At 33.7% G+C, this 25,618-nt stretch overlaps 1 protein-coding gene across 3 annotated transcripts in view; it reads left to right on the top strand.

Annotated features, from left to right (window-relative positions):
• Tmem209 (transmembrane protein 209) overlaps positions 1–25,142 on the top strand; it is a 33,771-nt gene extending 8,629 nt beyond the window's left edge. For all 3 annotated transcript variants that reach the window (XM_005331107.5, XM_040291440.2, XM_040291438.2), the window contains 10 exons: positions 1,124–1,325; positions 6,925–7,100; positions 7,721–7,792; positions 8,776–8,872; positions 12,268–12,393; positions 15,305–15,402; positions 17,053–17,167; positions 17,257–17,354; positions 18,964–19,037; positions 23,490–25,142. In XM_005331107.5, coding sequence (XP_005331164.1) covers positions 1,124–1,325; positions 6,925–7,100; positions 7,721–7,792; positions 8,776–8,872; positions 12,268–12,393; positions 15,305–15,402; positions 17,053–17,167; positions 17,257–17,354; positions 18,964–19,037; positions 23,490–23,544 — 1,113 coding nt within the window. In that variant the 3' untranslated portion in view covers positions 23,545–25,142. The remainder of the gene's footprint in view (positions 1–1,123; positions 1,326–6,924; positions 7,101–7,720; positions 7,793–8,775; positions 8,873–12,267; positions 12,394–15,304; positions 15,403–17,052; positions 17,168–17,256; positions 17,355–18,963; positions 19,038–23,489) is intronic.
• Positions 25,143–25,618: the final 476 nt, after the last annotated feature.

The following is a 25,618-nucleotide window of genomic DNA, read 5'->3' as shown; positions in this document are numbered from 1 at the left end:
ACAAACAATAAAAAAAAAAAGAAATAGCTATGTACATTTTAAAGATTTCAAAATAGAAAAGAAAAGTGAGAAAGGATTAAATTATTTCTGGATAGTGAGGTTATAGATATTACCTATTTTCTTCATTAAACTTTTTGAAATACCTATTACTTTTTAAAGTTTCTGTTTGCAGCAAAATTGGTAGGAAGGTACAGAGATGTCCCATAACTCCTTTTGTAAAAATACCCCTCACCAATATCAGAGTGGCATATTTATTACAATTGAGGAACCTACATTAATTGACACATTCTATGGGTTTGGACAAATACATAATAACATATATATCCACCAGTATAGCATCATACAGAAGAAAGTCCCCTGTAGTCCACTTAATTCATCCCTCTTTCCCTCCAGATTTCTTATAACCACTGATCTTTTTATTTCCTCCATATTTTTGCCTTTTCTGGAATGTTATATATTTGAACTTACACGTATGTAGCCTTTCAGATTGGCTTCTTTCACTTAGGAATATGCATTTAAGGTTCCTCCATATCTTCATAACCTGATAGCTTGTTTCTTGAGTAACATACTCATTTACCTTCTGAAAGACATCTTGGTTGATTCCAAATTTTGGCAATTATGAATAAAGCTGCTATGAACATCCATATGCAGGTTTTTGTATGGACATAAGTTTTGTGTAAATACGAAAGAGTACAATTATTAGATGGTATGGTAAGAGGATGTTTAACTTTTGTAAGAAACCACCCAACTGTTGCAAAGTGGCTATACCATTTTACATTCCCATCAGCAATGAATGAGAGTCCCTCTTGTTCTACAACCTCACCAGCATTTGGTGTTGTGAATGTTCTAGATTTTGACCATTGAATAGGTGTGTTATTTTTTAAGTTAAAAATAAGCCATGTATTGTGGTGCATGCCTATAACTCAGTGACTTGGGAGTCTATAAGGCCAACCTTGGCAACTTTGTGGAGACCCTGTGGAAAACCAAAAGGGATTGGGATATAGCTCACTGATAAAGAAACCCTAGGTTGAAACCACAGTATAAATAAATAAAAAAGAAATGACAACAAAAATAAATTTCAGTTAAGGAAAAATAAACTTAATTTTTTTTTTATTTTGTATAGTTGGCAGGCTTTAGTCCTTCTCCTTCTTCTCCATACCCTACCACTGTTGGCCCAGTGGAGAGCAGCGGCTTGAGATCTCGATACCGTTCTTCACCCACTGTCTATAACTCACCTACTGACAAAGAGGACTACATGACAGACTTGCGGACTTTGGACACTTTTCTTAGAAGTGAAGAAGAGAAGCAGCATAGAGTTAAGCTGGGTACACAATTTATTTCTAATGCAAATATTTTTTGTTGTCATTGTACATAATCCTTAATGTATTGTTTTCATTATTTTGATACCTCTATGTATTTTTGTCTCTTTTACTAATATAATTTGTGTAGTTTAAAAGACAGACACATTTTGTATTGCTTTATATGTAATAATTTTATGCATTTGGAATTAGCACCCATCAAATTTTAAGAAGTTAAAATACAATAGCTTGAGATGCCTTGAGCCTTTTATCTACAGTAAGGTTAAAAGCCTTTTTGTATAATGCAAGTTAAAATTTCTATTTCAGGCCGAGGCTAGGCTAGGGTTTATTGGAACACACCTATAATCCGAATTCCCAGGAGGCTGAGGCGGGAGGCTCATAAGTTTGAGGCCAGCCTGGACATCTTAGAACTTATCTCAAAATTAAAACAAAACAAAAGATCCTGGGGTGGGGGACACTGAGGGTGTAGCTTAGCAATAGAGAGCTTGACTAGCTTGTGCAAGGTCCTGAGTTTAATCCCCAGTACTGCAAAAAAAAAAATTAAAAGTTGAGGCTATAAAATAATGTTTTGAAGCAGTGCATGGCAAAGTTTATTCAAATAATATTTGTCTCCTTTGAGGTAATCCTTTGGAATGCTGATGTGGCAGGGCAGATTGAGGAAGAAGTATGTATTTACCCTAAAAATGCTACTATTTTTCAGAACGTTTAAAAATTTGTCTTTTAGTATTTTCTTAAAGCCTATGTAGTTTACCTAGGAAAGAAAAGTTAGCAAATCTTAATCTATTTGTAGAGGATTTGATTATTATAAAGTCAATTATTTGAAACCAAATTAGATTATTGAACTGAGTAATGATTTTTCCCCCTCAGGAACTTTCACAGAAAGCACATTAGGTGCTAAAGCGCAGCCATGGTGAGGAAGCCAAGTTATTGGACCATGGCTCTTTGTGTCGCTTGAAATCTCTCTAGGGAGTTTTAATTTAATTCTGCCTGAGAATGCCACAAATGTCAAAGAAACAAATCAATATTATCTTATTACTTTTGATACATGCTTTTTTCATCTTTAGATTTTGAGGTATTTCAAGTCTACTGAAAATGATATAGGGTATAATACAAAACAACCTCTACACATGTTTGTGATTTTCAGACTTCATTTTATTTTTTTCCTCAACCCGTAGAAGTTTATTTAGAAGTGCTATTGTTGTTTGCAAGTGTTATTGGTGTCACTTTTAATTTTCAAGCCTGAAGAGGCCTGATTATCTTCATTTCCCCCTAAGTTAATTGTACTGTGTGACTAGAGATTCTGATCTATATCTATTAATGTCTGGGAGTTTTCTTTTTTTCTTTCTTTTCCTCTTTCTTTTAGACTTGCTTTTAGGTTGCTATGTGGTAGCATGGCCATTTTTTGTAAATGGTTTTTGGGTGTATTCAAAAGAATGCATAATCTCTTAATTTTGGCTCCTATATGTGTTTATTGGTTAAGGTTCTTGATAATATTCTTAAAACTCTTTATCTTATAATTTTTTTTCTGCTTGATCTATCATTTGTTAAGAAAGTATATCAAAACCTCCTACTGATTTTCTTCAATAAAATATTCATAATTCTGTCAGGTTGCTAAATGTATGAGATTATGTTAAGTACCTATAAATTCAGAACAGTTAATTTTCTGGTGAATTGTGTCTTTTATTTTTATCTTTGCCTTAAAATCTGTTTTGTCTGATATTAACAAATTAACATTAATTTTTTTGGTTAATATTTTCCTGGTATATCTAGGTCTATACCTATACTTTAAATATTCTTTTCTAAATGAATTATTACTATGTTAAATGTTACAGAGACTTTCTGATGGCATCATTCCATCTCTCTCATGTTTTTTTACTGTGATAAAATTTACATAAAACTTAACCATTTTAAGTGTGCAATTCAGTGATAGTAAGTACAGTCACACTATTATGTTATGACCTTTAAATTTATTTGTGTCATTTCAGTTACTAAATAGCATTTTACTTCAAAAGAAAAGATAATGCTTTTTATTCTCATCAATTAAGTCATTTATTTTGATAGTTGCATTGTCCCAGGTTGGCTAATGAGGTCCTCTTAAACTAGTTTCTGTATTATTTTTTTTTCTTAAATACCTTATTTTATTTATTTGTTTATTTTTAACATGGTGCTGAGGATCAAACCTGGTGCCTCACACATGCTAGGTAAGTGCTGTGCCACTGAGCCACAGCCACAGCCCATTTATGTATCTTTTTTTTTTTTAATATTTATTTTTTAGCTTTCGGTGGACACAACATCTTTATTTATTTATTTATTTTATTTTTATGTGGTGCTGAGGGTCGAACCCAGCGCCCCGTGCTTGCCAGGCGAGCGCGTTACCACTTGAGCCACATCCCCAGCCCTGCATTTATGTATCTTTTGACATGGCATACTTTGAGTACTTTTTCCCCTCAGATAGTTTCTAGTATCACAAAATATTCCAGACTCATCCTTTACTTTCCCTGGCTAGTTCTGGAATTATTCTCTTTACCTCAGAAGTCCAAATTTCTTTAGTGAAGAATGATAGTTAGAAGTGAATAGCTAGGTTCTTGGTGTGACCACTATTGTTACTGAGTATCAGTACTCTAGGTCCTTAGAACATACAGCTAGAAAATAGCTTATATTTATACCTTAATTCCAATTCACCTACAAAGGGTTTCTCCTAGTCCCTCCCTTTCCCTATCCATAACTCCTTTCTCCATTAGTGAGAAACTAGGTGCTCAGTGTCTCTCACTCATGTGCCCACACACATACACTTTTCTGCTAAAGCATTTGAAAAAAAAGTTGTGAGCCCCTGCCACTTCATTCTTGAATATATCACATGCATCTTCTAAGAACATGGATATTTTCCTTTATAACTATAATATTATTATCATACTTGAAATACTTCTTTGCTCATAGACACATTAATCCAGTTGTCTTAATAATGACTTTTGTAACTTTTTCTTTACTGATGAAGGATCACATTACATTTAGTTATCACGTTTCTTTTGTCCTTTTTTTTTTTTTTTTTGGTACACAGATTGAAACCAGAGGGGCTTAACCACTGAGCCACATCCCCAGTCCCCTTTTTTTTAAAAAAATTTTGAGACAGTTCTCACTAAGTTGCTTTAAAACATGTAATCCTCCCGCCTCAGCTTCCTCAGTCCCTGGTATTACAGGCATGCACCACTATGCCTGGCCCTTTTGTCTTCTTTAATCTAGAAATTTGTATGTTTGCTTTGGAATTATATGTTTGTCTTCTATGACATTAGTATTTTGAAGAGGTCGTGCTTTGTTTTGCAAATTTGGTGTATAATCATTTTCTCATTGTTAGATTCAGGTTAAATATTTTTTGGTGGGCATACAGTTTAGGTGGTGACATGTCTTCAGTGTTTCCCATCAGAAAATACAAGATAGCATTTTGTCCCTTCCTTGGTAATATAAAATTAGATCCTTTTATCTCCTGTTCATCTAGTGACTGTAGCTTGCCTTAGTGGGTTAATACAATGATGGTTGCAAAATGAAATACTAGAATTTCTGTATTTTCCTTTCTTTTATGTTAACTAGTTTGGCATTCTCTAAAGAACAACTCTGTTTTGCCTCTGAGCTTACTTTACTTATTTTAGTTACTTTGGTTGTGTGTTTTTTAACTCATTGAATCTTTTTTTTTTTTTTTAATATACTGGAGATTGAATCTAGGGGCACTTAACTACTGAGCCACATCCCTAGCCCTTTTTATTTTTTGTTTGAGACAAGTCTAAGTTCCTGAGACTAGCTTTGAGCTCGAGGTCCTCCTGCCTCAGCCTCCCTCCTGGGATTACAGGCGTGTGTCATAAAATTTTTAAAGTTTAGTTGGGTGTGTTTTTGTTTTGTTTTTCATTTTTTAGTCTTATTTGGTTCTTTTCAAATATGTCTGATTTTTATAGAGTGTCTTGTTTTTAGTTTCTCTATTTCAAAAGTTCTTGGAAGTTAACTACTGACACTTTTGTCTTTTTGCCTATTTTGCTTGGAGGCTTGTTCCCTAGTGATTTGTGTGGTTTTTGTTTGTTTTGGTAAGAAAAACCTTAATTTTCAGTAGTTTTATTAGTGCTTTGCCTAATAGAAGGCTAGATGGAAATTCAGATGTGTATGTATATATTTGTGTGGTATTGGGGATTGAGGCCAAGATCTTACCCATGCTAGGCAAGTGCTTAACCATGAATTACATCCCTAGCCCTTCAAGTTCAAGTTTTTCACAGAAAGCTTGATTATCATTTTTAAAGTTAATATTCAAAATGATTAATCAAAACAGGATAACCTTTTATGCTGCATCATGACCATATATCTTACCTTCCTATTCTATTTCCTACTTGGAAATGAGTTACACGTGAAGTATGATATTTCTTCACATAACTAAATTTTTATGCCAGCATGAAACACTATATTCATCATGGCACAAAACTGGCTAGCCCTTAAGGTGAATTGAAATGTTGTCCCATTTCTCTTTCATGATTTCTCATCATTTGTGTATATAAACATCACAGGAAAACCAATTTTAATGTTTTGTAGTCACTCGTCTTAAAACTTTTTTAAGGCAAAAAAAAAAAAGTTTCTATTTGTGATTTTTATGTGTGAGTATAAATTCTTAGTTGATGTTACAGATATCTGTCAAACTAAAAAAAAAAGCCCTAGTATATTTGTCACTGGAAACTTGCTTATTTATTCAGTCACTGTGCTAGGTGCTAGGAGAAAAAAATACTCCCTGCCCTCAGGGAACTCAGATTCTCTTTGAGAAATCAGACTGATTATAACTCTCAAGTGTGATGAGTACTCTATAATTAAGCCTCTGAAGGAGTAGATTCCTAAATGTAGATTTTTTAAAATATTTTTTTAGTTGTAGATGGGCACAATATCTTTATTTTATTTATTTATTTTTATGTGGTGCTGAGGATCGAACCCAGTGGCTCATGTGTGAAGGTAAGTGCTCTATCACTGAGCCACAACCCCAGCCCCTAAATGTAAATTTTTTGACACTTCCTAAAAGTAAATTTATAAATTTTGTTATAAATATAGAAGTGTAATCTGCAGATAGTCTTTTAATCAACACAGGAATGGTAAGTAAAATAGGCTAGTGAATAAAACACAGTTAGTGCAGGAATGAGTAAGTTTAGCCCATAGCTCAGAGAGTAGTCTATTAGTAGGAGGTTGTAGTCATTCCATTTAGCAGGGGCTTCTAAAAATCAGGTGGAAAACTTGCTTAACCTGTTTATTTGCTGGAGAAATTTGTTTCTCACTGAATCATTTAAAAGTCTTACAGAATGAAACAAGCTTAATTTTACAACAAATATAAACATTTCCAATCACTTATAATTATTATGGTTCTTAAGTTGATAATGCTCAGAAAATGTTCTTTTTAATTTTTAACATAAGAAATGCATGCTCTCTAAAGAGAAGATAATGTTGGGGAGCAGGGAAGAAGAAATGCTTTATGAGGGTCTGTCTTCTAATTCTTTGTCATTGCCTAGCTACATGACTGCCCAGTGTTTGAGGATAACAGTCAGATGTAAAAATTACAACAGACTTAAATTATTTCAATTTCTTATTGTAGGAAGCCCAGATTCTACGTCTCCTTCTACTAGTCCTACTTTCTGGAACTATAGTCGTTCAATGGGGGATTATGCACAAACTTTAAAGAAATTTCAGTATCAACTTGCCTGTAGGTCTCAGGCCCCATGTGCTAACAAAGATGAAGCTGATCTCAGTTCTAAACAAGCTGCAGAAGAGGTAAAAGGAAAATTAAAATGACAGTATTTATGATTTCCAGATCGCTAGAAAGTTTCTACTCCTGGATCGTTTTTTTTCTATAATCTCCACTTTTGCTAGATAGAACTATAAATCTGGCACTCATTAAACAGTGGAAAGGCTCCTGTTTTACTTTGTGTACCAAAAACTAAATTATGTTGTACATTTTTACTCTTCATGACACATAGTTGACATTAAGGCTCTGCCTAAAATTTTTTTTTACTTACATTATAGAAAGCCTCTCAGGTATCTAATTGTACTTAACATATACCAGACTCTTGGTTTCAAAATACATTTGGATTAGAACATTTGGCGTTCTGTAACTTTATCAGTTTAGTACCAAACATGGGATTTTTATTTTGTTCTTAAAAGTAAGAAAAGCGTTCTTTAAACTTACCAACATAAGGAACTTTAAAAGATATATTTGTGTGTGAATAATAGCCATGAGAGAATAAGTTTTAAATTATGGAATATTAATTAAATGAATATTGATGTTTTGGGAGATTTTTTTCAAACTTCAAATATTTTTGAAGGTGCAGGAAAGAAGAATGATTTTTGGCAAGATTTTTCCTCACTGTTTATCTTAAACATATTTTTAATAGGTTTGGGCAAGAGTGACTATGAATAGACAACTTCTTGATCACATGGATTCTTGGACAGCTAAGTTTAGAAATGTAAGTTCTGACATTACTGTTAGGACATATTTGTCTCTTCATATGCAAAGTGTCTATCAGAGTCAATTATTAGAATGTTAACATTAATTGTTATTAAAAGTATAATATGAATGGTACATACATAAGAATAAATATGACGTTCACCTTATGCTGTTGGTTTTCATCAGTGCATTTAGAGAAGATAAATAATATATTTAACCATGAGGATCCTCTTTCCTTTTCTAATTTTTCAGTTGTATTTTCCAGAAAACTTTTCTGTCATTCTATTATGTACCTAGAATTGTGAGGGAAACAATTAAGAGGAACCTTGTCCTCAGAAAATTTAACATTTAGATGACATATCCTTGAAGATACTTCAGAATATATAATTTCATTGATTTCTGTACAGAAGAGCCCTCTAATCTTTGGCCTGTAGGTCAATTCTCCTATATCCAGAGGGGATTAGTTTCTGTTTTCAACCCTGTCCTTTTGCCCCACTCTCTGTAGCACTTGTATGTTCCAGGTTCTATGGGTGCCTTAACCCCTCCTTCACTACAGGTAGCTTTACTATATTTTATAGTAGTGGCGGCGGCTTCTGCATCTTTAAACAATCATCCAGCTTCTCTCCATTTTCTCGAACTATATCAAAATAACTTGTACTCAGTTTTTATTCACTTACTGTAATTTTTTTTAAATATTTATTTTTTAGTTGCAGTTGGACACAATACCTTTATTTTATGGATTTATTTTTATGTGGTGCTGAGGATCGAACCCAGGGCCTTGCACATGCTAGGCGAGCACTCTCCCACTGAGCCACAACCCCATCCATTTGCATATTTAACTCTAGACTTCAGGTAGCAGCTACTCTCATTCTTTTTCACTGTACTTTATGGTTCTGTTAATATTCAAACCAATAAAAAATTCTTGCTTGTAAAAGTGAAAATAATTATTGGAGAAATATTTTTGAATTATGTATAAAAAATATATACCTTATTTCTTCTTAGTGGATCAATGAGACAATATTGGTGCCACTTGTACAAGAGATTGAGTCTGTCAGCACCCAGATGAGACGAATGGGTTGTCCGGAGCTACAAATAGGAGGTATGTGCAGTAGAGTTCAGCATTTAATTTACTTTCAATAAATCAGCCAAGTGGAAACTACCTTCTTATAATGGCCTATTGAAAACTTCCTTTGTTATCTTCAGGTGAAGAAAACTAAATTACTATAATATGATTTTTTAAAAATGTAACAGCTTTATATAATTTGACTACCATATAGTTAGCACATTTTAAATGTGCAGTCCAGCAGTTTGGGTTATACAACTATCTCCACTATCAATTTTAGAACATTTTATTACCCAAAAAAGAAATTCCACACCCCAATAGCAGTCACCCCTACTTTGTACATTTTCTCCAGCCTTTTGCAAGTATCAGTCTATTTTCTGTCTATGGGTAGGCCTGTTTGGGATATTTTATTTAAATGGTGTCATACAATGTGTGGTTCTTTGTGACTGGTTTCTTTCACATATGTTCTTATGTTCTCAATGTTTATATATGTGGTTGTATTTATCAGTACTTCATTTCTTCATGTGGCCAAGTGGTATTCAAAATGCATCTTCCATATTTTATTTATTCATTCATTAGTTGATAGGTATTTGGATTGTTTCCATTTTGCCTACTATGAATAACGCTGTTGTGAACAGCCCTGTGCAAGTGTTTATGTGGACATAAGTCACTACTTAAAAAGTAGGCTGAGTGCTGTGGTGCATACTGGTAATCCCAGCAGCTAGGAAGGCTAAGGCAGGAGGGTGGCAAATTCAAGACCAACCTCAACAACTTAGTAAGGTCCTAAGCAATTTAGTGAGACACTGTCTCAAAATAAAAAGTGACTGGGAATGTAGCTCAGTGGTAAAGCATCTGGGTTTGATTCCCAGTTCCAAAAAAATAAAACTCTCTGGGTATTATAGCACACACCTGTAATCCCAGTGACTCAGAGGGCTTAGTCAAGAGGATCACAAGTTTGAGAACAGCCTCGGCAATTTAGAAAGACCCTGTCTGAAAATAAAAAATAAAAAGGGCTGGGGATGTAGCTCAGGGGTAAAACATCCCTGGGTCCAATCCCCAGTACCTAAATAAATAAATAGATAACAAACTAAGGTACTTTGTGATATATATATATATATATATATATATATATATATATATATATATATATATATATATATATATATATATATATATATATTACACTTATTTACCTTTAAGCAACTAGATTTCAAAATGAAAAATGAATATTTTAGCCAGCTCCTTCTATAGATTAAATTTCTCCTTGAAATATAGTATTTAGGATTATGCATTAGCACTCATTTATACTGAACATCTTTTATTCAGTCTTTATTCTTTGGACTAAAAATAGAAATGTGCATTCCTGAAGTATTTATTCAGTATCCAGATATTTCATATGTAATTAACACATGTTCTTATTGCTTGGAAGCTGGTATTGCTCCATTTTCTGGATGAGGCTACTGAGACCCAGAGAGGTTAAATAAATTACCCAGCACACAGAGCAGTGATTTGGGGTCAGACCTCTCTGGCTCCAAGGCCAGATTGAATAATTTCTTAGTTTTGGTAATGTTAGTGAATCTATGCTTAATCCTTTTTGGTGGGTGGGCAGAGGTACTGGGGATTAAACCAGGGGCACTTAACCACTGAGCCACATCCTCAGCTCTTTTTTATATTTTATTTAGAGACAGGGTCTTGCTGAGTTGCTCAGAGTCTCACTAAGTTGCTGAGGCTGTCTTTGAACTTGCCATCCTCCTGTCTCAGCCTCCTAAGCTGCTAGGATTACAGATATTTGCCTCCAGGCCCCGCTGGAGCTTTCTTTATGAGTTATAAAGATAGATATGTATCACAATATGTTACTACTGTGATGGGCTTGTTAAAAAATAAAATTACGGGCGGAGATGTGGCTCAAACAGTAGCACGCTCGCCTGGCGGCCCGGGTTCGATCCTCAGCACCACATACAAACAAAGATGTTGTATCCACTGAAAACTAAAAAATAAATATTAAAAATCTCTCTCTCTCTCTCTCTCTCTCTCTCAAAAAAAAAAAATTAAAAAAATAAAAATACTTTGGTTGATGACTACAAAAGATATATATGGGACCTGGGGCTGTAGCTCAGTGGCAGAGCACTTGCCTAGCATGTGTGAGGCACTGGGTTCGATCCTCAGCACCACATAAAAATAAACAAAGTAAAGGCATTCTGTCCATCTATAACTACAAAAAATAAAAAAATGTTTTTTTATGTCACAACCAATTATTATGTTTGAAGGAACTATATTACCTGTATATAACAATTGTAATTTGTATTATAATTTAAGAAATGTGAAAAGTATATATTTAGAAACTGAGAAATATGTGTGTATAATACATATGAACATATTTTTAATTAAATAGAGATTATGTTGTTTTGTCATATTTTTCCATTTTGTTAAATATTCTCCAGCATTATTTTTATGCCTAGACTGTATTTCTTATTTACGTTATCTATTGTATTTAGCAAATCTCTGTTATCTAAAATTTAGGAGAGTTTTACTATTATTAGTAATACTGTAGTGAATTTCCTTTTACCTAAATTTTGGTGTACATTTAAAATCATTTCCTTAAGATAATTTCTTTAGAGTTGTTTAACAAAATGAGTATTCCTTTCAAAAAGCATATACCAGTTTATGTGTTTTATATATATATATATATATATATATATATATATATATATATAAGAATGCCTTTTCCCAACATCAGGTATTACTAGTAAGGTTGGACATTTTCGAATTTTTTTGACTTTTTAATTTCTTTTCTTAGTTGTCTTTTATTATATAAGAGAAATGATTATCATAAAGTCTGCTGATCCTGGCATAACAACCAACTTCTAATGCAGTTTATTTTGAAAGCTGTCATGTGTCTATTTATACATATACCATGAAAATCTTCTACATATTACTTGTTTATAGATTTGTCAAAATGGATTTTGTTTGCTTCTTTGCTGGGGCAGGGGGGTCCTTAACCAGGCCTTTTTGCCTGAAATGATAAATTGTAGGTAAAGTGCATAACACAAATTAAGATAAATTATTATTGCTTTTATTTATCCTTCAACATCTTTTGAGTACTTGTGTAATTGATACTCATATGCACTGGGAATACATTTGACAAAAAACGGCCCAAATCCCTTCCCTCTTTAAACTTTCTTTATTAGGTAAGACAGGCAATAAAAATAAAATGATTAGTGCTAAAAAGGAAAAACCATACAGGAGGATATTACTGTTGTTATTGTTTACAGAGGACAGTCAAAACCTGCAATAGAATGTCATAGAAGACATTATTGACTTGTGTGAAGACCTGAAAGTAGTGAGGAATCAGCTGTTTTGAACACATGAAGAAGAGCATTTTGAGAGCCCGTGAAGAATAATCTGTGTTCTCTGTATTTTGTTTTTAACAGAGGCCAGTATCACCAGCTTGAAACAGGCTGCCCTGGTCAAAGCCCCTCTCATTCCAACTCTGAATACAATTGTGCAGTATCTAGACCTAACACCAAATCAGGAATATTTGTTTGAGAGAATCAAAGGTAACTATTAACTTGAATGGGGAAAAATGAGAGCTTCTTCATGACATTGGGATTTTATAAATGAAGAAAAATAAAGAGAAACATTTTTTAGAAAAAATTAAGTGCAACCATGATCTTATGTTTTGAATATATATTTAATTAAGGCTAAATGAAGGCTTATGCCTGAAAAACTCTTGGATCCTTTATCTTATGTGCTAAGAATTGTCAAAATAAAAGCCTTGAATGTGTTAATAATAATTTTATTTTGAATAGGAACCTTAAATATGAGCCAAATGGGGTCAAGTTAATATTTCACTTATTTTCTACTCTTAGATATCAAGAATGGGTGCCATTACAACATTATTTATATAATATCAACAAGCTAACCTTTATCTTTCTTAATTTTTATCATTCCTATTTAATATTTGCTACCTTATGTTTCTGTTGTATTCTTATGAATTCTTTGTAATTTGGATAAACTTTGTAAAATGTTCTCATCCCTAAAATAAGTATTAAAAATAGTATTTTATTATTCATATTTATCATAAATCTTTTTTTTTTTAATTTTTATTTTTTTTTAGTTCTCGGCAGATACAACATCTTTATTTGTAATGTGGTGCTAAGGATCGTACCCGGGCCACACGCATGCCAGGCGAGCATGCTACCGCTTGAGCCACATCCCAGCCCTATCATAAATCTTAATTTGAAAATGTTGCAGTGTTTTCCCTTTGCCTTGCATTTGAATTTGGGGTTCAGGAATAAGCATTTTTCATGACTTTGTAAGAACTTTTTCACATATGAAGAATTTCAGTCATACAAATCTAGGAAGAATAATCTGCACAGCCCTTTTGTACACATCACCCTGCCTTAATACCATCCACAAATCTCTGGGCAACCCTTACCCCATCCATACATATTCCCCCCACCTACTTTTTGCCTTTAAAGCAAATTCTATATATCCTTACCAGTTACCTATAAATATTTCCTAATGTATCTCTAAAAGATGAAGACTTTAAAATACCATCATTCAGGGAGGCATGGTGACACAGTCTTAATCCCAGTTACTCCAGAAGCTAAGGCAGAAGGATCATAAATTCAAGGCCAACCTGAGCAACTGATTAGCAAAATCCTATCTCAAAGTAAAATATAAGAAGGGATGGGGGTGTAGTTCAGTGTAAAGTACCCCTGGGTTCAATCCCCAGTATTATAAAAATTAAAAAACAAAACCAAAAACCACTCAGCTACACCTAGTACAACATAGTTATCACACCTAATATTTTTAACATTTCCTTTATTTCATGAACTGTCCAGTCTGTATAAGTTCAAATAAAATTTCTTTTTTGTAATATTATTTTTTAGTTGTAGTTGGTTGGACACAATACCTTTATTTTATTTATTTTGATATGGTGCTGAGGATCAAACTCAGGGCCATGCATGTGCTAGGTGAGTGCTCTACTGCTAAGCCACAACCCTAGCCCCAAATAAAATTTCTTTTAGGCTTTAGGGTTCCTGTTCATTCTCCCCTCAAGCCCCTTGCAGTGTATTTGTTGAAAGACTAGATTGTTTGCCCTATAGAATTGCCCTTGGTCTGGGTTTTATTGAGCATATCCATGGTATAATTTTACATGACCCTCTCTCCGTTTTCTGTGGTTCCTGTCAACTTGGGTTCAGAGATTTTGGCAAGATTGCCTCATAGATGGTAGGGTGTTTGTATATCCAAAAACAATGTGTAAATATATTCATACAGACACACACATATGTATATACATGTAAGGTAAATATATGTGTATATATACAATATGACATATCAAATATACAAAGAATTTTAAAAGAATGTGATGAACACTGTACCACCAGGATTGAACATTTAGAAACATTTTGCCACCTTTGATTGTCTTATTGTCTTTCTCTGGTGCATATACTTTTTATTTTTTTTTCCTGTACCATTTAGAAGTAACATTGCAGATATCTTTACATTTACTTTTTCAGCATGCATTTTGCTAAAAATAAGCTTTTAGGGCTGTGGGTGCAGCTTGGTGATAAGAGCACTTGCCTCTCCAGTATAAGGCCCTTGGGTCATTCCCCAGCACCACAAAACCTACATAGATAAAAGAATGTAACTTTTATGTAGTCATGATAATAGTTATCACACTTTAAAAACTAACAGTTCTATAATACCATCTAATCTAAAGTCCATATTTAGATTTCCCAGTTGTTCAATGACTTTTGAGGAATCCAGGGTTCTTATCCCACATTTTAGATTTTTTCATAGTGATGTTTAATTTGATCTTTCATATTCTGTGTTTATTTTGGATGTTTTGTTCAGGTTTTTAAGATGATGTGCTTATTGTAATCCTTTAGCCTTTTTTGTTTGGCATATCTTTAGCTTTTTAATTTTATCTTTTGTTTTAAGTGTTGGGCATGCTAGGGAAGCACCATACCTCTAAGCTATATCTCCATCCTCTAGCTTTTTTTTTTTTTTTTTTTTTACACAAATGGAGCACAGCTTTTCATTTCTCTGGTTGTATATGATGTAGAATCACACCATTTGTGTGAACATACCCATACATAGAGTAATAATGTCGATCTCATTCCACCATCTTTCCCCTCCTCTCCTTTCTCTCCCCTCTGCTCAATCCAGAGTTCCTCCATTCTTCCCTTGTCCCCGTCCACTTACCATAGAAAACATTTGGCCTTTGTTTTGGGGGGATTGGTTTATTATTTTCGCTTGGCATGGTATTCTCCAATTCCATTCATTTATTTGCAAATGCCATAATTTCATTCTTCTTTAAGGCTGAATATTCCATTGTGTATATATATACCACAGTTTCTCTATCCATTCATCTATTGAAGGTCATCTAGGTTGGTTCCACAGTTTAGCTATTGTGAATTGAACTCTTTAACTTTTTTAATGTTGTCTTTGTTTACACAGAACTTTCTCAGGGAGGCTGTATGAGCTCGTTTAGATGGAATAGAGGTGGAGACTTCAAAGGACGAAAATGGGATACAGATCTGCCCACTGATTCTGCTGTAAGACCTTAATTGAATTTTTTTTTTCAGTTTAATATTTTGGATACTAGACTGGTAGTTTTGTTTTTTCATTGTAAAAATAGGTACTTAAAAAGAATTTTGAGGGCTCGGGATGTGGCTCAAGTGGTAGCGCACTCGCGTGGCATGCGTGAGGCACTGGGTTCGATCCTCAGCACCACATAAAAAAAAATTAAAGATATTGTGTCCACCTAAAAGTAAAAAATAAATATTAAAAAAAAAAAAAGAATTTTGAGGGCTGGGGTTGTGGCTCAGTGGTAGAACACTTGCCTAGCATGTATAAGGCACTGGGTTTGATTCTCAGCACCACATATAAATAAATGAATAAAATAAAAGTCCATAAACAACTGAAAAAAATGTTTAAAAAGAGAAGAATTTTGAAACTTAATGAATTATGGTAGGCCCAGTTTCTCAACCCAATGGTTAATACTTTGTACATTTTTTTCCCATGTACTTAGGTGGTCCTATTTTTTAATGTTTTTATCATACTGTAATCATTCCTGTACATAAAATTATGTAGCCTGATTTTTTTTTTCATTTTTTGCAATATGTAAGAATTTTTTTGTTTTTACACACTGTCATTTAACTGTTCTATTTTGGTCATAGGAAACTTGTGGTGGGGAAAGAATTTTTGTTTTTCTATCTTAATGTTGCAAGGAATATTATCGTGCTTATTTCTTTCTTACCTGGGATCAACACTTTAAGAAAGATTTCTAGCATCAAATTTTCCAGATTGAAGAGCATATAAATTTTTGTTACACTTAAAAGAGTTTATCAAAATCCTTTTTCCTTTTCTTTTTATCTAATAATTATATGTGAAAATTAAGTTTTAAATGTTGATATTCAAGTTGAGAATTGGATATATGTGCATTTTATTTTGGTTTTGCTGAGTTAATGAGTATGAATGATCCACTGAACAAAAAAACAAGAAATATCCTGCTTTTCTGGGAGGCTTTATTTCATTTTGTTTTGTTTTCTGGATGCTTTTGGTTTTATGAAAAAAAAAGGATCTAGGGTTGTGGGTCAGCGGTAGAGCACTCGTCTCGCATGTGTGAGGCCCTTGGTTCGATCCTCAGCACCACATAAATAAAATAAAAAGGTAATGTGTCCACCTACAGCTAAAAAAAATATTAAAAAAAAAAAACTTTAATATTTAGGGTAGAGAAGTTTGGTGTTTAAACTGTCCCTACCTTATATGACCCCCACTCCCTAACACACAGTTAATGAGATAATGGTACCTTTGTAGGCTAGAATATTTCATGTTTTTTTAATTTGAAAAGGAAACCTTTACATCAAAATTTACACTTAATGATGGTAAATACATTTTTTATTTTAAATTTTTAGTGGATTATTTGAACTAAGCCTAGCCTCCCTTCTTAAACATAGTGTACGATTAAAGAGGAAATGATTCTATTAGTGAAATCCTTATCTTTATTGAAAATAATACTTTTATTAAAGAGTAGATATGCTACCTGAATTATGACTTTTTTATCTTTTCATTTTATAAATTTTATCTTAAGCCTAACTTCTTCAAAGCAATTTTGCTAATTCTCTCTTGAGGGAAAACTTTGTAAGGGATACATCCATACTAGATTTCATGTTAACTTTGAACAATTGTTTTCTCATCTTCAGATCATCATGCATGTATTTTGCACCTACCTTGATTCCAGATTACCTCCACATCCCAAGTACCCTGATGGAAAAACATTTACTTCTCAGCACTTTGTTCAGACACCAAATAAACCAGGTATAGACCTCTCCTAAAAGAATGTGTTGAGATTTTCGCATGAAATATGTCTGGTGTTTAGTTTTTTAATGTAACATTTTTCTTTACAGATGTTACAAATGAGAATGTTTTTTGCATTTATCAGAGTGCTATCAATCCTCCACATTATGAGCTAATCTACCAGCGTCATGTCTACAATCTTCCAAAGGTATTTCTACATATAGAGAAGTCACTGTTACAGAAGGTCATGGGTGACTTATTTTGATAATGTTTTAAAATTAGTATCTGGAGAATAGTAAGAGTTTTTTTAAATTATTTTTTTAATATTTATTTTTTAGTTTTTAGTAGACACAACATCTTTATTTTTATGTGGTGCTGAAGATTGAACCCAGCACCCTGCGCATGCCAGGCAAGCACGCTACCGCTTGAGCCACATCCCCAGCCCCAGTAAGAGTTTTAAGTTAGGGGAAATGTGTTTCTTTATATTATTCTTTTCTTTTTGACTATAAAAGTAAGAAAAACTACTCATTCAGAGGCAGCTATAGTTAACATTTTAGTGTATTACCTTTTAGAAATTTTCATTTTGATCTTTTTGTGTATTTTTTGTGGGTTAAAAATCATTGTTCTGCTTTTAAAATTAACTTTATATTATAATTTCCTATTCCATAGAAATACTGCTTAATAGCTATAAAAAACATTAGCCAAGCATGGTGGTGCACATGTGTAATCCCAGCAACTTGGGAGACTGAATCAGGAGGATCCAAGTTTGAGGCTACCTACAGCAACTTAGTGAAACCCTGTCTCAAAAAAAAAATAGCTTGGGATGTGACTCAATGTTAAAACACCTGTGGGTTAAATCCTCAGTACAAAAAAAAAAAAAAGATGTGATTACACATCTTCAGTTTCTTGAGTAAAAACAACCAAAATCAGGATAAGTAGATAAAAGTAGGGGCAGGGGTTGTGGCTCAGCGGTAGAGCGCTCATCTTGCACGCATGAGACCCTGGGTTCGATCCTCAGCACCACATAAAAAATAAATGAGTGAAATAAAGGTATTGTGTCCAACTACAACTAAAAAATAAAAAGTAAATAAAAAAAGTTAATCTGTAAGTTGAAAATGTAAATTTACTATTTTTATAGACCAACAATTACAAAATAATAGTTTGTTTTTAGAGCTAGCAAAATTGCCTAGTAGTCCCTTGTAGATAAAATAAATTTATATTTAACCTGTTATTTGCATATTAAGGCATGATGTAATGTGTTTTGAAGAATGACTAAAAGCTTTTTAAAATCTCACACTTGTTCATGTATGAGTTTAGGGCATAGAGCACTTTTTGTGTGTAGCATACAGGGGCACCCGTTTCAGAGTAACTCTCCAGGCCTCTCTCAGTGCTGTTACTATGCATGGAACTCTCAAAATGTCAACTTTTTGTTTATGTTTTGGGTCTCGGCTTTTAAATCTTTCCCTTAAGGAGGTCTCTGCCTTGCTGGTCTAGGGTAGATGCCTTCTAGTGTTCCCATAGTATCTATCATACAACCCTCATAATATTTCCTCACACTCTGTTGTATCTCTTCATTTTCTGTCTGTTTTTCCTACTTGATATTAAAGCTCCTGAATTATATGTACCCTTTCTGTCTTAACTTGCCACAGATATTCCCATTTCCTCACACAAAGTGTAGACGTTTTATTTAATGAAGGAAGGAAAATCTGAATTATGTGGAATTCTGAATGGTAGGATATGAATTGATAAGATCTGCATTTATCTGCCAGACAATCTTTTTAGATTAATTTAAATTTTCTTTTTTGTCTTGGTTCTAGGGCAGAAATAATATGTTTCATACTTTGTTAATGTTCCTCTACATCATAAAGACCAAAGAGTCAGGAATGCTTGGGTAGGTATTTAAACATAAGTACTTAATTTATTTACTGTTTTTCTTCTTATATTAAGATTCTGTAGGCGTCAACATCACCTGATTAGTGAACTGAACCTTCAGTGCAGTTTTTGTTACTAGCTCAGCCCTGTCATTCACAAACTATCCCATCTTGGGCAAGTCCATTAACTCCTCAGAACCTCCATTTGTTAATTGGTGAAAGGCAACTGGACCACATCATTGGCTTTACACTTGTGTCTCCTGGAGGAATACCTCTGAGATAGATAAAAATTGGGCTTATAGCCAGCACAGTGACTATTAAGGAGACGGAGGCAGGAGGCTCACAGTTTCAAGGCCAAAGTGGGTCTTGGAATTTTAAAAATTAAAAAATAAAAATTTAAAGGGCTGAGGGATGTAGTTCTGTGGTAAGGCACCCCAGGGATTCTCCCCAGTACAGGGGATAGGAGTTGGAATCAGGCTTTTGCTACTTGAAAACTAGGGGGAAAAAAAAACTTGGGAGTCCATTATTTCCAAGCTATTTCCTCTCAGACACAGAGTATTCCGTAAAATGTTTGTACTTGCAGAGAACTAAGTTGGTACCCACTCCAAAGTATTGTTAACTGGGATAGACAAACTAGTCCATTGAAGTTTTGGGGGGTTTTTTGGGAGGGTACTGGGGATTGAATTCAGGGACACTCAACCAGTGAGCCACATCCCCAGCCCTGTTTGGTATTTTATTTAGAGTCAGGGTCTCACTGAGTTCCTTAGTGTATTACTTTTGCTGAAGCTGGCTTTGAACTTGTGAACCTCCTGACTCAGCCTCACAAGCCATTGGGATTATAAGCATGTGCCGCGGCTCCCCGCCACTGCATTAAAGTTTTTAGCTTGGTAATGGAGCTCACATAGTATTACACTGTGGTATTGGCATTTTAATGATTCAGAATTTTAGTATATCAAACAATATTTGAAATAAGTTGACCCCTGCTGATCTGGGAATCGAAAGATTAAGCCTGAAGACCTGGATTCTGAGCCTAGTTCTGCCATCGAAGGCAGATGAAATGTAAAGGGAAGGGCTTCAACCAAAAGGTATCTGGCCAGCTCTGCTTCTGATAGGCATGCCTTTGTTTAAAAAGATTTTGTTTAAGCATCCTGTTCATAATTTAGAGGTTACTCATGTTCCAGAACTAAACTGCATTGAGCACTTGGAACATAGCTGGTATAAATTGAGATGCTAGTGTAAAATGTATACCAGATTTCAAAGACTACCAAAGAGAGTATCATCTTAGTAATTTTGTATAGTAGTTATATGAAATACAACTTTGGATGTATTGAGTTAAATAAAATATACTCTTAAAATTATGCCAGGTACAGAGGTACATGCCTGTAATTCTAGTTCGGAGGCTGAGGCAAAAGGATCAAAGTTTGGGGCCATCCTGGACAACTTAGCAGTACCCAAACTCAAAGTAAAAAGGGCTGGGGATACAGCTCAGTGGTAGAGCCCTTCCGTAGCATGCACGAGGCCTGGGTTCAATTCCTACTACCATGGTAATGATAATTTCTTTTTACTTAGGTTTCTACTAGAGAATTTCAATTTTTTTAAAATTTTTTAATATTTATTTTTTAGTTTTCGGCAGACACAACATCTTTGTTGTGTGTGGTGCTGAGGATCGAACCCAGGCCGCACACATGCCAGGCGAGCGTGCTACCACTTGAGCCACATCCCCAGCCCAAGAATTTCAAATTATTTATGGCCTGCATTTGAGGCTTACATCATATTGCATTTCTGTTGAACAACAATACTGTAGAGAAGCAAAGCTCCTGTCCTTAAATATATTAGATGCAAAAGATTTAAGACAGATATGAGGACTGGGGTTGTGGCCCAGTGGTAGAGCACTCGCCTGGCATGTGTGAGGCACTTTCGATCTTCAACACCACATAAAAATGAACCAATAAAATAAAAGTAAATACATATTTTTAGTATAAGACAGGAAAATAACTTTTGCAGGGCATGTAAACTAACACAGCTCTTCATTCTTCTTTATTCTTTTTAGTTGTAGATGGATACAATAATTTTATTTATTTATTTTTATCTGGTGCTGAGGATCGAACCCAGTGCCTCACACATGCTAGGCGAGCACTGTACCCCTGAGCCACAACCCAAACCTTCTTCATTCTTTTTATTATTATTATTATTATTATTATTATTATTATTTTGGGAGGGTACCAGGGATTATAGGGCACTTAACCACTGAGCCATATCCTCAGCCCTTTTTATATTATTTTGAGACAGGATCTTGGTGAGTTGCCAAGGCTAGCTTTGAACTCACCATACTCCTGCCTCAGCTTTTCCAGCTGCTGGGATTACAGGCATATGCTACCATGCCTAGCTGTTTGTTTTAATTTGTTTGTTTGTTTGTTTATTTATTTTTAACAAAGGGGGGAAAACTTTGAAATTAAAAACCTTTTTATGGGCTGGGATTGTAGCTCAGCAGTAGAACACTTGCCTAGCACAGGAGGGGCCCAGGTTCCATCCTCAGCACCACATAAAAATAAAAGGTATTGTGTTGTATCCATCTATACCTAAAAAAATAAACATTTAAAAAAAAAACTTTTTAATGTGCTTGACATATCTTTTATTATTTCTAAATCATTTGAGTAGTTAAAAACTACCATCCTATAACTTAAAGGCAGTTGAATAGCTCAAATAAAGTCTATTTGGAATCATGATCTTAAAGCTTCAGATAATCCAAATATATTATCAGTTCAGTGCCAGATATTTGTGCAGTTCCTGGAAATAGATAAATGTTTTACTTCCAAAAGAGGGAGAAAAAATTGCACAGTAACTTAAATGTTCTGTTTAGCAAAAGACATCATAAATAAAATTTAGTGATAAATGACAACCTGAGACAAGGCATTACATACTGCATTACATACAGCAAACCCAAGTTAATATCCATCACATATAAAGAATGCATATAATTAAGTAGAAAATTAAAATATAGAAAAATAGCAACAATATCAAAGACTTTTTTTGCAGAAAAGTATTGTGCACATGCCTAATAACTACCAAAAGATGCTTAACTTCATAAACAATCAAGTCTAAATTAGAATATTTCTTCCTAGCAAATGAAATTTAATTGTTTGCATTATCAGGTTATGAAAAAATAGGGCATCACATTTGACAAATTACCTATTTTGAAGCATTGTTTTGTTTTGTTTTGCTGTAGTGGAGATTGAGGCCAGGGATGTTCTGCTAGTAAACTACATCCTCAATCCTCCCTTTTTTTTTTGGCCAGGAGTCGGTGGGCAGTGAAGTAGGGCTGGGGAGACCAGGGATTGAACCCAGGAGTGCTTTAACACTGAGCTACATTTCTAAGCCAATTTTTAATTTTGATTTTGTATTTATTTACTTTTTGGGCTTGAACTCAGTGTTGCTCTACCACTGAGCTACATCTCCACTTTTAATTTGTATTTTGGGACAGAGTCTTACTGAGTTACAATCCTTCTACCTCAGTCTCCTGTAGTTTGGATTACAGGTTTGCACCACTATGCCCAGCTTGAAAGGTATTTTTGGTAATATAGCTATGTTTTTAATTTTTATCACTTAATACATTCTCATAATTTCTAAAGTCATATAGTGCTAAAAGTTCATGACTCTCATAGTTCCAAACAATAAAGGTATACAGCACTTTCTTCAGTCTTCACTTTTAGACATTCTCTGTTGATTTCTTGTTTTGTTAGATGAGTGATTTATCTCTTTTGTAGTCCTTCTATTTTCTATTCCCCTTGTACTTCCAATATATTTATATCACTCTCTATCGTAGATTTGTATTTGTATTATATGAAATATGGTTTAGTTTAAGATCAATTAATAGGAGCTGGCGTTGTGGCTCAGTGGTGGAGTGCTTGCCTAGCATGTGTGAGGCAATGGGTTCAATTCTCAGCACCACATATAAATAAATGGATAAAATAAAGGTTCATCAATATCTAAAAAAAAAAATTTTTAAAGTCTATTAATAATAAACATGCAAACTTACCAAAGCATTTCTCCCTAATAATTAGTAAATTCCTAATTCAAGTCAAGCAAATAAAAGTCTCTAAGAGGCTTCATCTCTATAGACTCCACTTTTTAAAATTTAATTGACTCTTTAATCTTATTTACTGAAGTTATTCTGTTAGCTCTCTTTATTATCTGGTATAATAGTTCTCAAAGTCCACTGAAAAATTAATTTGCAACGCTCCATAAATCTATTTATTGTAAACTTGGGTTTTAAGCACAGTTAAGAAAGTAATTACTGTTACTAGAATTTACCTGATAAGCCATGTGTGACATGGTTCATTGCCAAGTAGCATTAAATGTCATCAATTAAACATATATTCCTTATAAGGATTCTTGTTTTTGTTGTTAGTTAAAGACCTTAAATGCTTGGTAAGCAGTTCTGCTAAAACTTGTTTTGTTTTTTCTCTTTATAGGAGAGTTAATCTTGGTCTATCTGGTGTGAATATCTTATGGATTTTTGGCGAGTAGTTGGTTATTTAATTCCAAACATTTGGACTTTTATTTTATTGAACCAAGCTGAATCTAAGCATCTTTGAGTCACTCCCTCTCCTGAAATAAGATACATATGTGTGTACGTTATAGATTCCTTAGATTTAACCAAAAAAAATAGGTATTGTGAAACTTTCTTGTGAAAATATACTCTATATCTTCTACTTTAAAAACATTATCTTCGATTTTATGTTGCATTTCAGAAATTTGAATTGACTATAAAACTGTAACCCTTTGGATTTTTGTTGACACAAAGTAGAGCAGTTCCTTTAATTAAATAAATTTAAGAACCCTTTTTCTTTGTAATAAGAATGATCTACCTCATTCTTCCACCACAAACATGTTTTTTAGTTATGTTATTTGGTAGTATAAGTACTTAAAAAAGAAAATTGCTAATGTAGTTTGTTTTATCTGTTTTCCCAGTGTTCTGCAAATCAGTCTAAAGCTCGTATTCAAAGAAATGAAATTAGTTTCTAAGTTATGTTTTAATTAATCCATGTGTGTTTTCAAAATATTATTAAAAGAGGCTTGACAGTGTTGGCATTTTAAAATGTCAGCACTAAGATTAAATTTAGTTGGTAGAACTAACTATTTGGATTTTAGTTAAGAGTTTGAGACATTAAGAAAACTGTTGACTGCTTTGGTTTTAGCAACTCAGTTTCACTGTTTTTAACAGTATTTTGCTGTTAGTTCTGTTCTTTAAGATTATAGTGATATCCTATTCATTTAAAGTATTTAGATACAATATTTTAGAATATCTAGAATGAGAAGATACCGAGTTTTAAGTTTTGCTTGACTCTCCATCTTTATTTTCTGCGTGTATATGACATTGCCAGCAGTGGCATATGCTTTTCTTGATTGACATTTTATTAGAGACTGCTGCTTCCATGACCTTTCTGCAAACCTGAAAGTGGCTTAAACCAATATCTTCTAAAGTATTATATATGCGTACCCTTTTGTATAATTTGTAAATTGTTTTTCAAAAAAGCTGTTTCTGTTTTTAAAAGTTGATCTCAAATAGAAAGGAACTTTTAACTGTTTTCAATATGATCAGTATATTTAGTATAACATTTTAAAGGAAAATAATATTTAATTATGTTAAATATAAGAACATGTTAAAATTTAAATATGTTTTCAAAAGTTATCCGGATGTCATGGAATAGCAACTGCTATGCTGTTAATCTACGGTGCTGTTGTGTATACTTTATTAAAAGCAGTCCAAAGAAAATTTTTAATAATACATAAGACTATGTTTTTAAAAAAAAAAAAAAAAAAGGTATTTTGTCTGCAATGTGGCTAGACTGTAGGTATAGCTTTCTTATATTAACTTTTCTTTGCAAATGTTTTAGCCAGTTTGTATTTGTCTTGTTTCCTTCCTCTTTTTGGGTGGGTGGGTGGTATTGTTGTTGCTACTGCTGCTGCTGCTACTGAGGATTGAATCCAGAGCCTCATGCATGCTAAACACACACTCTCTTCCTGAACTATAACCCCAGCCCCAAAGATAGCAAATGTTTTGGTCCTTGTGTTAAAATGAATCAGTATCTACTAATATCTCTAAGTAAATGTTATTTCTAGGATATATGTCACAAGTTTTTTTAATTGCTTGAATCCTTGTGAGGTCAGATCCACTAATTTAGATTATGTGCACTATGTCATTTATCTTTTCTTCCTCTGTCAGTACCAGCCTTTACTTAAACCACATTTGTTCTTGAGCATACTTCATTTATAATTCAATTCCTCCTGAGACATAACAATACTATGTTGCTTTGCTTTCTCAAGCTCATGCATACTTTAAACTGATATTTTGATAGTGAAAACGTGTAACATGGAAGGGGACATTTTCTAAACTTAGCCTTGTAATATAAATCATTTACATGTGAACATTGCTCAAAGGGCAGTCTTTGGTACTGTTTCACTATATATGCTTTTCCTTAGCGATCTCATTCATTCCACAGCTTCATTTATCATTTCTCTCCCTGATTCCTGAGATCATCACCAGGCACCGCATCTCTCCTGAGCTCTGGTGTTACATTTCCTGTTACCTGTCAGACAT

The sequence above is a fragment of the Ictidomys tridecemlineatus genome, chromosome 2 (assembly GCF_052094955.1).
Source record: "Ictidomys tridecemlineatus isolate mIctTri1 chromosome 2, mIctTri1.hap1, whole genome shotgun sequence".
In the NCBI taxonomy this organism is placed as follows: Eukaryota; Metazoa; Chordata; class Mammalia; order Rodentia; family Sciuridae; genus Ictidomys; species Ictidomys tridecemlineatus.
Note: the sequence above shows the minus strand (reverse complement) of the source record. Positions and strands in the feature narration are given on the sequence as shown.